Source organism: Bufo bufo, chromosome 6 (assembly GCF_905171765.1).
Source record: "Bufo bufo chromosome 6, aBufBuf1.1, whole genome shotgun sequence".
Taxonomy (NCBI): Eukaryota; Metazoa; Chordata; class Amphibia; order Anura; family Bufonidae; genus Bufo; species Bufo bufo.
In genome coordinates, this window is record NC_053394.1 from 132,123,716 (window position 1) to 132,139,042 (window position 15,327).

General features: G+C 43.6%; 2 protein-coding genes across 2 annotated transcripts in view; one reads left to right on the plus strand and one right to left on the minus strand.

The window, feature by feature from the left end:
* Positions 1 to 15,327, plus strand: part of SAMD10 (sterile alpha motif domain containing 10) — a 196,630-nt gene that overhangs the window by 81,016 nt on the left and 100,287 nt on the right. The gene's annotated exons all lie outside the window — the stretch shown is intronic.
* The window catches only part of PRPF6 (pre-mRNA processing factor 6), a 37,898-nt gene that overhangs the window by 5,557 nt on the left and 17,014 nt on the right, over positions 1 to 15,327 (minus strand). Inside the window, 9 exon segments of the mRNA XM_040435143.1 lie at positions 3,660 to 3,709; positions 3,711 to 3,763; positions 8,175 to 8,189; positions 9,253 to 9,344; positions 10,503 to 10,636; positions 10,764 to 10,940; positions 11,026 to 11,145; positions 11,248 to 11,386; positions 12,855 to 12,976. Of these exon segments, the coding sequence (XP_040291077.1) occupies positions 3,660 to 3,709; positions 3,711 to 3,763; positions 8,175 to 8,189; positions 9,253 to 9,344; positions 10,503 to 10,636; positions 10,764 to 10,940; positions 11,026 to 11,145; positions 11,248 to 11,386; positions 12,855 to 12,976 (902 nt within the window).

Sequence of the window (15,327 nt, forward strand, 5' to 3'; positions counted from 1 at the left end):
ACAATATTAATTGGTTCCAGGGCGACCATTGTATGTTGAAACCATTGTAAGTGGAGTAATCGGTTCCAAAGCCCCAAAATGTCATCTAAGATAAGAGAAAATAAAGATTTAAGAAAAATAAGCAGATAACCAAGATAGATAAAACAAGTCCTTACATATAACCGTCAGGAATAGCTGCTAACTAGCAACTAATTAATAAAATTATATTAGCGGCTCACCACCCTGGCTGCCCTGAACAAGGTGCTCTGTCTGTATGACTCACCCTGTCACAAACAGTACCAAATGTGTATAGCTATAGACAGGCACTGTTCATTTGGGACCACCCATAGGCATTTATGTCCAATAAAAATGTTTAATATCACACATTCCTTAAAAATTATACAGCAACACAATAAAAAACAGTCCGCGACTTAGCTTTAAGTAAAAAAAATATATAATATACTAATAAAATAAATGTATCCTTTGTAAACAATATACCTCTCTTCACATCAACATCCAATAAATGGCTGTATGTATAACTGTTGGCAGTATATAGCTGTCACATATCTAGTGTAATGCAGTATATACAGCAGCCATATAACGTTGTGGTTTATTATTTCAAACTTATTGATAATTCCCCTCATTTTCAGTTCAAAAAGTCCACATTTATAAATGTGTTATTTGCACATGTTGGTATATTGTATGTATGTATATGACCACCATGCGTCACTGATGAGGTGGTATGCTTAGGATTATGAGCAGTTCCTTTCCTTCTCCATACTCTTCTCTTCCCATCACTCTGGTACAAGTTGATCTTAGTCTCATCTGTCCATAGGATGTTGTTCCAGAACTTTGAAGGCTTTTTTAGATGTCATTTGACAAACTGTAATCTGGCCTTCCTGTTTTTGAGGCTCACCAATGGTTTCCATCTTGTGGTGAACCCTCTGTATTCACTCTGGTGAAGTCTTCTCTTGATTGTTGACTTTGACACACATACACCTACCTCCTGGAGAGTGTTCTTGATCTGGCCAACTGTTGTGAAGGTGTTTTCTTCACCAGGGAAAGAATTCTTCAGTCATCCACCACTGTTGTTTTCAGTGGTCTTCTGGGTCTTTTGGTGTTGCTTAACTCATCGGTGCGTTCCTTCTTTTAAGAATGTTCCAAACAGTTGTTTTGCCACGCCTAATGTTTTTGCTATCTCTATGATGGGTTTGTTTTGTTTTTTCAGCCTAATGATGGCTTGCTTCACTGATAGTGACAGCTCTTTGGATCTCATCTTGAGAGTTGACAGCAACAGATTCCAATGCAAATAGCAGACTTGAAATGAACTCTGGACCTTTTATCTGCCTCAATGTAATTGGGATAATGAGGGAATAACACACACCCGGCCATAGAACAGCTGAGAAGCCAATTGTCCCATTACTTTTGGTTCCTTAACAAGTGGGTGGCACATATGCAAACTGTTGTAATTCCTACACCGTTCACCCGATTTGGATGTAAATACCCTCAAATTAAAACTGACAGTCTGCAGTTAAAGCACATCTTGTTCGTTTCATTTCAAATACATTGTGGTGGTGTATAGAGCCAAAATGTTACAATTGGGTCGATGTCCAGTATTAATGGACCTGACTGTATGTTAAACTGCCGGTGTTTTCATAGGATCATACCAATATTGTCCGGTGGAGCGCTCCACACTTTTCTTTGCTTCTCCAGCATAAGCGGTATTTTTTTCAACAGAATAATGGATTCTTTTAAGTAGGTCCTGGATTTTATAAATGTCCTTATTGCAACCAGACACGTTTCGGAGTCTATCCAGCTCCTTCTTAGTGGCCATATACTAACTAGCAACTAATACAGCTATTTTACCAGAGAAGTGGCCTTGATTGGTTGGATCCGAGTATGAGGCATTGTATGTTGAGTCTGGTTTCAACTTACGATAGGTCAGAAAAGACCATGTTTAAAAAAAGTGAATAAAGCTCAAAATCCTTCTAATGGCTTTATTTCCACACACACAAATGCATTGGGAACACTACACATTCTATTCCAAATCAAATTTGTGTTGTTCCTCAAAAAAAATTGAAAAGTGAATATTAGACTGTTCAAAAAAATAGCAGTGTTTGTATTCTTCTTTACAAACTCAAACATTCACTATATAAAGTGAAAAATGTTTGAATATTTTGCTTTCCTTAGAAAACAGTGGTTATACAACTAAATATTAGTTAAGTGATTCAGAGAACTGCTGTACATCTGTGTTGCATGGAGTCAGACAACTTCTGGCACCTGTGACCAGGTATTCCAGCCAGGATGATTGGACTACATTCCACAGTTCTTCTCCATTTCTTGGTTTTTGCCGCAGAAACTGCATTTTTGATGTCACCCCACAAGTTTTCTATTGGATTAAGATCCGGGGATTGGGCTGACCACTCCATAACGTCAATCTTATTGGTCTGCAACCAAGATGTTGCACGTTTACTGGTGTGTTTGGGGTCGTTTGTCTTGTTGGAACCACCCATTTCAAGGGCATTTCCTCTTCAGCATAAGGCAGCATGACCTCTTCAAGTATTCTGATGTATTCAAACTGATCCATGATCCCTGGTATGTGATAAATAGGCCCCACACCGTAGTATGAGAAACATCCACATATCATGATGCTTGTGCCACCATGCTTCAGTGTCTTCACAGTGTACTGTGGCTTGAATTCTGGGTTTTGGGGTCGTCTGACAAACTCTCTCCGGCCACTAGACCCAAAAAGAACAATCTTACTTTCATCAGTTCACAAAATGTCTCTTTAGGCCAGTCAATGTGCTCTTTGGCAAATTGTAACCTCTTCAGAACATGTCTTTTTTTCAACAGTAGGACTTTGCGGGGGCTTCTCGCAGATAGCTTGACTTCACATAGGCGTCTTCTAATTGTAACAGTACTCACAGGTACCTTTAGACCTTGCCATTTTGGCTATACTTCTATCCATTTGAATGGTAGTTTTTCGCTTTCTTCCACGTCCTTTCAGGTTTTGGTTACCATTTTAAAGCTTCTGAGATCAGTTTTAGCTGAGTAGCCATCATTTTCTGCACTTCTTAATAGCTTTCACCTCCTCCAATCACTTTTTAATCAAGGTACGCTGTTCTTCTGAACAATGTCTGGAACGACCCAGTTTCCTCAGAATTTCAGAGAGAAATGCACTGTAACCAGCATGTACAACATTTGCTGCCTTCCTTCCTTAAATAAGGGCAATAATTGCCACCTGTTTTCCAAAGAATGAATGACCTCACTCATTGAACTCCACACTGCTATTATTTTGAATATGCCCCTTTCAATTAGTGACTCAATTACACAGAATCGGCAGCATGCATGTCATGACTGTTGGATTTCTATTACTCTACTACACCTGCTAGTAAATTATTTGCCATGTAGAAATATCATTTCTACCAAAACAGTGATTGATCAGGTGTTAGTGATGTCTGACTGCTATTTTGAACACAACTGTATGTTAAAAATATGGTATCCTGAGGGATCACTGTACATTACAACATTATTGTAAGGAGGGTTACGTGTAATCTCAGTCGTAATACATGTATGTGCAAAGTGGCCTTTACACTCTAGTAGCGATAGAGGGTTCCTGTTAAAATAAACTGCATTGTGTGCGATCACAAAAGATGCTGTATACAAACGGTTAGGTGCACTTACTGGCGACCGCTAGCAGCACATGTGGGTCATGCTCACATTTCTTCAGAAGCATCCACACTCTTGGTCTTTCGCTGGGGTCTAGCCTCTTGGAATATTGCTTCTGCCCCACAGGATGCCTAAGAAAAGACGCAGAACTTGAAGTTTCAGGGGAAAATGTACATATGTATATACAAATGTACGTGCAAAAACAAATCGTTGTGCAAGTTCTCAGCCAGTGTTAAAGGGAGTACAAGCAGCTCATAACATTGTTCTGAAAAGACTGGTTCTGTGGATGTGTAATCTGCTCCACAAAACTTTTATACTAAACCAGTGCAGTAATTCACTAAGCCCATACCAAGACCATATTCATGAACACAAATTTCATAAAAAGTCACTGTGTACATACTTTATTTAAAAATTGTACTGATCCTAAGTTACATCCAGCATTTATACTCCAGAGCTGCACTCACTATTCACATAGTAACGCAATTTACGCCAAAATCTGTGCACTTACATTAGTACATGCGGACCACTGTGTACATACATTACTTATCCTGTACTGATCATCAGTTACATCCTGTGTTACACTCCAGAGCTGCACTCAGCATTCTGCTGGTGGAGTCACTGCGTGCTTGAGTTACAACCTGTATTATAAACTTCTACCAACAAGGCTTACTAGTGACCTAGCCTTCTCTAATAGGCAATAAAACAAGCAATTCAATTTCATCAATTAAAAGAATCTATAGTACGGTTTGTGAGTCAGTATGGTGGTTTAAAACACACGTATTACCTGTGATATTTTATTTCATGTATATACACACAGTCGAGTCACATTATTATGACCACCAGCTAATATCCAGAGTAAACCGCCGTGTGCAGGACGGAGGTAGCTAGACGGCTGAGAGTGATTAAGTAAGGCCCTGGTAGGTTGTCCACAGGTATCTGTAGCCTTCAAACTGCAGTGAATCCCCAGCAGCTGGAGGGTGCGTGGTGGAGGATCCATAGAGCGAACGTGACAATTAAGTTGGTCCCACAGATGTTCATTTGGGTTCAAGTCTGGGGAATTAGGCAGCCAGGGTAGTACTTGGAATATCCCATCCGCCACTTCAGGGAAGACAATGAGCATCAGGCAACACTGTGCAAGGATGGATTTATCCAAATTGGTTGAGAGTACCTTCCACATGGATTAGTGGGCTCAGAGAATTCCACAGAAATCATGCTGGCTGTCTTGTGTCTCCCCTCCCACTGGATACTTCAACAAAGCTGAACCCTTCTATCACAAGCAGCACAGACTCAGGGCTGGAGGATCTGCCTTCGGGTACTGAGCAGCTGCAGAGATTCTCTTCTTCAGGCACTGAGGAGATAAATGCTGTGCACAGTATCTTTTCTCTCACCCTGCAGACGTAGAGCTGAAAAAGACTGGAGGAGTTCTCTCCTCTGTACTCCTCTGCTGGCGATGATTAGTGTCTGCAGAGGAAGATCTTGTGTGTATCAGCAATGACACCGTACTATACAGCTGGGACTTGTGGTCCCGTCCTACACAAACATGAGTATCCCAGCGGTCAGACTGCAGACAGGGCAGCACTTTTATTAACTCCCCTTGCAGAGCAGAGACACCCACAAATATTCATGAGAAAAAAAACTCAGATTGTTGTTACACTCCACCCCACAGATCTGCAACTGCATGTCAAAGGGCCAGAACAGAACTAGGGAAAAGAGTAAATATATATTTTTTGCCTGACTTGCTTAGCTTATGTATATATTGCTGACAATCAGATTTCCAGTGCTAAAATTAGATTTTTGTACTTACCGTATCTCTTCTGTTCATTGGGGGGACACAGTCTTGACTTTGGGTATAGCTATTGTCACTAGGAGGAGACACTAAGCAAAAAAAAAGTGTTAGCTCCTCCTCTCAGCTATATCCCTCCTGCAGACACTGAACTAATCAGTTTGTACAAAAGCAGTAGGAGCAGTCAGGAGAAGCCAACAGCCAATAATAAAAAGGAAGAACACCGGAGATGGGTCATCCTGAAGAACCCATCTAGGAGAACCAGTAATGTACATACAGGGTGGGAGCTGTGTCCCCCAATGAACAGAAAAGAAACAGATTTTACAGTAAGTACAAAAATCGAGTTTTCTCATCCGTATCATTGGGGGACACAGTCTTGACCTTGGGATGTTCTAGAGCAGTCCCCGGGGTGGGTCATAAACGAAGAAGCCATCCTGCCAATCCGAGGACCACTTTCCGCAAAACTCTACGCCCCAGATAAGTGTTTCAAGATGCAACGGTGTGCACTCTGTAAAACTTGGAAAAGTGTGCCCAGACGACCAGGCAGCCGCCCTGCATCCTTGAATGGCCGAAGCCCCATGATGTACTGCCCAACCAAAACGAGCAGTAACCCAGAAGGGTGGAGCCAGTCCACTGATGCAGTACGCTTCCACAATAGCTAAACAAATCCCTCGGGAAATGGAAACTTTGGAGACAGCCAGCCCTCTTCTCGGTCCCTCCAGAATGACGAATAATAAATCTGTCCGTCGGAAAGAGGACGTCTGAAACAGATAGATGTGAATCCAAACCAGATGCCCGCTGATGAAGAAGGGCGATCGACAGGCAAGAGCCGCTAGATCAGACATCCTACAGATGGCAACTACTCGCCCTGAGAAAGAGGAGAAGTAGAAAAGGCTGATGCGGTTCAGAAGGGAACCAGCATCTAGGGGTGACAACAAGGACATTACAACTGCTCCATTACCACACAGAGGCAATGCTGATGCTGTCACCGTAGTAGAAGGTAGAGGCAATGAACTACCTGTAAAGGCTCGAAATCCGCGCCCTAGAAACCGTCAGGTTATACCATGCACTGAAAGCCGTACTAATACCCACGAGAAGTGAGCAAACCCACCAGCTGAAACCTGTCATGGTATGGGCAGATGACAGCACTATAGGGAATAAGAGTACCTGTCAGCCAGCGCCTCAGGAACACCAAACATAAGGCCTGGAGGATCTGTCGCACCTGGTGATGGCAGAACATGAGCACAGTGCTACCTGTGATAAGGAAATGTAGGCACAATCACAGCAACAACTAGCAAGAAGGTTCCACCCCTAGAAGGGGGACGATAAAGAGAAATACTCCCCCTGGGACAGAGTCACGCAGTAGGGGCACGGAACAAGAGTAGCCATAAAATCTATGGCCAGCGCAAGGCTGCCTCATAGGGGGGGAGGCCATAGCCCAACTAAGGTTACCAGGACCAGATGAGAATATGGTTCTAGTGCCTGTGACGGAACCCCAGTACTCAGGAAGAGTATGTCCGCCTCTGTATTCTTCCTTGTTCAGGATATATTGCAAACCGCTGATCTGTAGCTTCCAGTTTCCGCAGTCACTAGTCGAGACTCAATGTAGGTGAAATAAAGTCTCCTTTATTGAGCAACTGCACAAACATATACAGAAAGTGACCAGATAAAACTGTAATCCCATCACATCCACCTTCCCCTCCCCAGACATTATGTCTGCACCACACCACAGGAGTCCAGATGATTGAGGCGTCGTCCTAGCAGTGACTTATGTCCTTAGGTATGTTAGAGACCATTTATGTGATTACAGTTTTTTTATGTGAGTAGATATTCTTAACCCTAGGCTACTGTGACTATGTGGGGTCAATTGTTTGTGGAATTGAACGTTTGGTATCATTGTTTAGTTACAAGTGTGCACTAGAGATTGTGATGGATTAATGAGATTGCATTATCTTGCCTATGGATTAGTATTAATGCATAGAGAGGTTTTTGTAGGTTATTTATGCTTTGTACATTTTTCAGCTAACAGCACTCTGCCCTGTTATCAGCTATTCTGCTGGGAAGTAAACTGCCAGTTTGGGTGCCTTGCGGAGAGTCTCCAGGGTCACTGATTGTTGTAGGCAGAGGCCTGTGGAGCTTTGCCCTGATGACAACTCTTCAGCTGGGGTTAGTAGTTCCTCTGCATCGGCCTGCGGTCGGGGAGAGCGGCTGCCTGGAGTTTCAGAGGTGTATTTGGTGCTGTGCAGAGGTCAGCAGTGCCATGCCCCGATGCCAGCTCTTCAGCTGGGACTAGAAGTTCCATGACAACTGTGGTTGCTGGGGCATGCTGTTGAGCAATGTCGAACAGTCTTTGGTATGCCTGTTCCAGCTACCATTCTTGTGTAACTAAAAAGTCCAAATCAGTCCTCAATCCGAGCTCACTGGGGAGTTCCAACTCCCTAAACTCATGTATCTCCTTCCCTTCTCCACTCCTGTGCACTCCCAAATTGTGGATCCTCCTGGAGTGCCTCAAATAAAGTTCCGGGCCGCCAAAGTCATAGCCCTCTGTGGGATCATTGTTCTCCAGCCATGGACACAATTGGGTGACATACCACTGTAGCGCCCGATACCCATCATCCAGCATCAGTTCCGTTTGGGGCAGCTCATCCATCCCCGACAGCCATACCTCCCGGGGCTACTCTCCCAGGAAAGGAACACGCAAGTCCCATTGTTTCCAGTATCGTTGCTCAGATGTAGGGAGGACCTTGCCACAATAGTGCTGCTGCAATTGAAGAGTCTCCCTTCAGATCTCCCGGCGCAAAGTGTCTCTCCTTCTCAGCATGTCCTGGGCAGAACCAGGATTCTGGAGCTGGGCCAGCGCTTTCATGGCCATAGGCAACTGTGGCTTTTTTCCCATGTGAACAGAATACTTGGTCCCGGTGGTGGTTTGAATGTCTCCTTAGGCATCCCACTGCTGCCACCAATGTGACGGACCCCCAGTACTCAGAGAGAGTATGTCCGCCTCTGTATTCTTCCTTTTTTAGGAGATATTGCAAACTGCTGATTTGTAGCTCCCAGTTTCCCCAGTCACTAGTCAAGACTCACAAAACTGCACAAACTTATATACAGAAAGTGATCAGATGAAACTGTAATCCCATCACATTCTGGGCTATGATCTACCCCTTGGGTTCGTTGTGTTAAATAAGCCTTTTCTGCTGGTGGAGTTACCGTGTACACATTACTTAGATTGCACTCACCCAGAGTTACATCCTGTATTATACTCCAGAAAATCAGTGTACGTACATTACTTATCCCGAGTTAAATCCTGTATTATACTCCAGAGCTGTACTCCCTATTCGTACATACATTACATATCCTGCAGTGATCCCAAGTTACAGACTGTACTATACTCCACAGCTGCATACACAGTTCTTTAGAAACCTCCTAGCAAACCCTGCCATAGTACTTGCTCATGAGACTTGCATTTTGAGAAGTGTCATCTTTACACCAGGTACTGTCCAGTCATCTGATGTACTTCTGCGTTATAACAGCTCAGATAAGCCATTAGGGAGGGGGTCCGTCTACAAGCTCGCCATTTCTTTTAGCAGCCAGCACACTCGCCGAGAGATATAATTTCTCTAGCCTGAATAACTGTGGATACGGCTCTCTACTATCATACAGGCTGGATGTCAGTGTATTCTCCAATGTTAATAAATACACAAGCAGCATCCTCTGTACACAGGTGCAGTGAGACAGAAGGAACAAGAAAAAAAAAAAGTTGCATTCCCCTTTCAATTAGGATTTCTCAGCAATACTGCAGTATTGGAAATCACCACTCTCACCTGAATTGGGACATTCCTGCAAAGCCTTTGCCATCAGGGTATTTGCAATATTCTTTAAACCAGCTCTGTACTCCAGCCGCACAGACTCCAACCTGCAAAAAAACAAGGTCATCAGAAAGAAGCCTAAACAGCGGAGGCAGGCGTCAACATTCACATATATTGGATTCCCAATAGTAGGAGCATTCTCAAGTAATCCAAGCATCAAAGTGTTAAAAGGGAAACGGTCATCACACACATTGATATCCAACTAAATGAACTACTATGTTTGCGCTGGTCCAAAGTAAAATGCTCTCTCTCCTATACAGATTGCTGGCAGCATTCTGGAAAAATTCATCTTTTTTCCATATGCAAGTTTTCAGGCTGGTGCAAAGAGGGTGCCACCGTTGCACTGTAAGCCACGCTCCATACTCCTGGCTACCCCAGCCCCCAGTGTCAAGGCCAGGCAGTGATGTAGTATTGCCTGGACTTGTGTTATTGTGTGTGTGCGCCATTGATTTGGTATTGAGGAGTTGGTGTGACGGAGCACGCATTCACAGCAAAAAGAAGGCCAACAATCTGGATGGGAGCATTTTGCTCACACCTAGTAATTGATTTGATTGGATAGCACGGTATATGTTGACAGGTCTAAAGGAAGAATTTTGAAAACACCATACAGAGTACATTAAAAATGTGAAAAAGTTTTTTTGTCATTTTAACTGGAATCTGTCAGTGGTTCTGACAGCACTAGGTAGGGGCTGGGGTGAACAGTACAAACAAACCTGGGGTGTTCATAATCAGGATAAGGGTGAATATGAGCTTTTATTCTGCCAGATTCTACTCCTACAAGTGCACTGGAGCAGACTGTGAAGAGCTCTCAGCATTGGCCTGCTTCACTGCCCTCTCCCCTGGGTGACAGCATGCAACCAGTCCACTACAGCTGTACAGAACATATGGGGGCTGTGAAGCAGTTGAAAGAACACAGCACTTTAGTTCTGCCTCCTGGGCACCTGCAGGAGCAGAATCTGGCAGAACAAAAGTTCATATTCTAACTACTCCTCCTGATAACAAAAACTCCACAAAATATATGTTCTCCCCTGCCCCTACCTAGTGATGCCACCAGTTTAGTCAAAACTGGTGACAGGATCCCTTTAATATCTTATGTCTGAGCTAAGGTATGATTTTATGTTAATATTGATTTGGTGAAACCAGAATATCCCTTTAACATGTTCATCCATGAAAGCTTAGGAAGGAAGTTTATAAGGATAGCCCACCATAACTCTGGAACCCTAGGGTTTTTCAAACGCGACTTCTCCAGGATAGCTCGTGCCCTGGTCAACTGTCCCACATTCTCCTCCAATCTAGACAGCAATAGCCAAAGGGAAACTGAATGCGGGCATTTCTTTAGCTGCAAAAAAAGAATGAACATGAAGGAAACCTAAATAAGCAACATAAAACACAAATCTGATCAAGACAAGAAAGTATCACATAGGCATAAAACAGCAGGACAACAAATGTAATGACTCCACCCTTACCCCCTGATTATACGCCTCTCTGGATTTCTCCATCTGCTGCTGCTGCTCTTCAATCTGGCCTTTCATCATCCACAGTTTGGGGAAATCTTCATAGTGGCTCAGTGCCTCGTCGCACAGCTCCAGAGCAGCTTCTATGTTCCCCAACACCCACTCCAGCCTCACAGATTTCATGAACACCTGCAGGGTTATAATGATACAGCATGGGAGAATCACAACAAGCACCAATTCATACCACAGACAATTGCCAGAGAAAGTTGCTTACCCTAGCAGTTGCAGCGCTGCTCCTAGCCTTTGCCAGCAGTCTTCGAGCTCTCTCATACTCATTATTTTCAGACTCCAACTTGACGGCTGCCAACCAGATCTCCTCGCTGTTGGGGTTAGCCTGAGGAGAAAGAATGAAGAATAAATAATTAATACACGTCCTTCCAAAATTCCAGTCAGACAAAATATTCCCAATGGATCAATAAATTGTGACAATACTAACCTGGAAGGCAAGTGCAAGAATACTCCTAGCAGCTGGCACATCACCCGCTAGCCACTTGGACTTGGCACCCATCAACCATAATACTTCGGCTTTAGGACAGTGGGCAACAGCTCTCTGCAGAAGGGTCTCCAGTGACTCCCTGAAGAAAAGGCAAATATATCATTAAATACAAAAGTTCTATAGAAAAACTAAACATATTAAAGAGGACCATTCATGGGTTTATATGGAGATAAATACCTTTACTTGCGGGGTACCCCCTGCTGATGCTGCCACCCTGCCTGTTTTTTTTTTTTTAAATATCGCTCCTGCGCCCCGCTGTGCCCCCCTGTATTTTTTGCGCTCAGTATGCCAATACTGAGCATTGGTACAGGGAGAAGGAGACGTCAGGGTTTCTCAGTGGGCGTCTCCTTCTCCCTGGCTGTGCCGCGATCCAATCACAGCGAAGAGCGTCACAACCAGGGAGAAGGTGAGCTTTTTTTTTCTCCCCGGTTGTGACGCTCTTCGCTGTTATTGGATCGCGGCACAGCCAGGGAGAAGGAGACGCCCACTGAGAAACCCTGACGTCTCCTTCTCCCTGTACCAATGCTCAGTATTAGCATACTGAACGCGAAAAATACAGGGGGGCACAGCGGGGCGCAGGAGCGATATTTTCTTTTAAAAAAAAATATAAAAAATAAATAAAAATCAGGCAGGGTGGCAGCATCAGCGAGGGGTACCCAGCAAGTAAAGGTGTTTATCTCAATTAATATAAAACCATGAAAGCGCCTCTTTTAAAGGGAACCTGTCAACTGCTAAAAACATCCCAAGCCGGCAGCAGTACCTTAGAGTAGCCAGCAGCATGTTTGTAATGATCCTTTTCTTTCTGCAGGTAGTTAAGCAGAAGCTGTAAAAACTATCTTTAATCCCCAGCCCGGTGCGCTTTTCTAGTCAGGCTAGAAGTCACGGAGGCAGCGGCCTCCTTGCATCTAGTCACGGTAACCATGCCCCCCTTCCCTGCCCCTTTGCTGTGACTGACAGCGCTTATGCAAGACAGTTCGACTGGCTTTGCCGAACTGCCAGCTGTCAGTCATGCTTGACAAAGGCTATCGCTAAGCCGAAATGTTGCATCTGGAATAAATTCCAATTCTTTGGACGTGCTGTCTCCATTTTTTGTTTTTTCTCATTTTTGACATTTTCAAGTCACAGCGAAGGGGCAGGCAAGGGGGCGCGGTTACCGTGACTTGAAGCAAGGAGGCCGCTGCCTCCGTGACTTCAAGCCTGACTAGAAAAGCGCGCCGGGCAGGGGATTAAAGAACGTTTTTACAGCTTCTGCTTAACTACCTGCAGGAAGAAGAGGATCGTCACAAACATGCTGCTGGCTACTCTAAGGTACTGCTGCCGGCTTGGAATGTTTTTATGAGGCGACAGGTTCCCTTTAAGTCATATTAATTATACGCGCCGTATTCATATTATTTACAGAATCATTTATTTTTGCACTAATCCTGAATGCACAATTCTGCTGGTTGCTATAGGAAACAGTTGGAAACTCTGACGGATGCTACATTCCCTAACAGAAGAAACATCTAGCAAAAGGCAAATACGACAAGCTTTCAGACATCTCAGCATACCTTGTACCATGGTTCTTTTCAAAATAGGCAGCTCGGAGCCACACACTCTTTTTGCTCGGGAAAACCTGGAGGGCATGTGCATAGATGGCGCGTGCACACTCCAGGGCACCGTGAGACACACACTGCAATATAAAAAGCAATAAACGTTATAATGTGCAATGAACAAACAAATAATAATCAGCCCTGTGTAATTCCTTCCCAACCACCAGCCCTGTGTAATTCCTTCCCAACCACGCCACATAAATGAATAGGGTGGTCCATTGGCAGGATCAAGCTGTCACACTGACGGCCTGATTCTGTACTGTGACAGCGAACTGAAATAATCAGCTTCCTTTTACAGAAAGCTCCTGAGAACAACGCTCACACTGAGCGCTGTGTTCCTACATGCAGACGCGCTGCTTCCAGATTTGGGCAGTTGCTACAGAAGCCTGTGAGATCAGTGATGACATCACAGGAATATTACATATGTACATGGGCGGGTTTGCAGACGTTTAGGGTCTGGCCACATGATTAGGTATTTGCATGCAGTTTTGCAAGCCAAAACCAGGAGTGCATTCAAAAAAGGAGGAGATAGCATACCTGTTTTCTATTTCCACTGCTGATTTTGGGTTTCAAAATTGCGTGCAGAAACCTGACCATGTGGTCGTACCCTAAGCGAAGATACAATCTGTATCTTTTCTGCATGTCTGTCTCTATAGATTACTGGTAGATAATGTGTTCGCTAACCTTTGTCCCATACATAACAATAAATAATAATATAGTAAAATTAAATAAAATAAGGTAAATACATTGAGAGAGAAAAAAAAAAAAAGTAAAATAAAGCACCTTCGTCCCACCCCAAAAAATAGTGCACAACTCTGAGCCTACACACGACATTCGGCATGCACAAACTGGGTTTGCATAGGTCTGAGGTGCTCAGGCACTAATATATTTTATCAGACAGAGTATAGGTTACACCAAACACATATAATAATTACTCCTAAGCACCAATTTGCAGCTTTACTGAAAATTTATGTACTTGGATGAGGCCGCATCTTAAAGGGGTTCTCCGGGAATTAAGAAAAAAAAAATACTTAAATAATATTACTTTAGTATAAATATATTCGCAAATACCTTTCATTAGTTATAATGGTTCATTTTGTCTAGGGAGCAATCATTAGAAATAAAATGGCCGTCGTCCTATTAGTACACACAGAACCTGTCTTAATCACACAGGAGGACGAGTTACTTTACAACACTGAGGTAAAGAGCTGCCTCATCCTTCTCTCTGCTCTACTTGTCAGGGATTATGATCCTGAACACAGATAAGATCTTTAGCTGAATCTGTAGGAATGGAGTTTATGAGGAGACATGAAGTACAGAGAGGACGGACAGGACAGACTGTGGTAATGGAGACTGCATACAAGTGCTGGCTTCTCATTATCTACACCCCCACCTCCTCTCTGTACTTTATGTCTCCTTATGATTTCCATTCTTACAGAGATTCAGCTGAAGATCATATTTAAAAGAAACCTGTCACCGGGATTTTGTGTATAGAGCTGAGGACATGGGTTGCTAGATGGCCACTAGCACATCCGCAATATCCAGTCCCCATAGCTCTGTGTGCTTTTATTGTGTAAAAAAAAACCGATTTGATACATATGCAAATTAACATGAGATGAGTCAGAGCTTGAAAATATGACCCTTCCCTGGTCACACAAGTAAGATGACTCTTATGTTAATTTGCATATGTATCAAATCGTGTTTTTTTTACACAATAAAAGCACACAGAGCTATCGGGACTGGGTATTGCGGATGTGCTAGTGGCCATCTAGCAACCCATGTCCTCAGCTCTATACACAAAATCCCAGGGACAGGTTTCCTTTAACTGTATTTAGGATCATAATCCCTGACAAGTAAGAAAGGAAGATGGCGCAGCTCTTTAAGGGTACTTTCACACTTGCATTAAACTTTTCCGGTATTGAGTTCCGTCCTAGGGGCTCAATACTGGAAAAAAATTGATCAGTTTTATCCTAATGCATTCTGAAAGGAGAGCAATCCGTTCAGTATGCATCAGTTCAGTCACTGTACGGTTTTTGGACAAAGAAAATACTGCAGCATGCTGCAATATTTTCTCCGTTCAAAATCCCGGAACACTTGCCACTTCCATTGACATGCATTAATGCCAAGTGTTCCAGAAAAACTGATCCGGTTTTGCGGATGACAACCATATAGACAGATCCGGTATTGCAATGCATTTGTGAGACGGATTTGCATCCGGATCCGTCTACAAATGGTATCCGTTTGCATACAGATTGCCGGATCCAAGAAAAAGGCAGGACCCATTGCTGAAGAGGACAGACCTCCATTCCAGCCTTCAGTGCAGTCTTGCTGTGCATCACGAAAGCCTTTGAGGCGGCTGCATGAGGTCAATGGAACACCTGTAGCTGGACAACTGGCTGGAGGCCCAATGACATGCAAATGCCTTCTGATG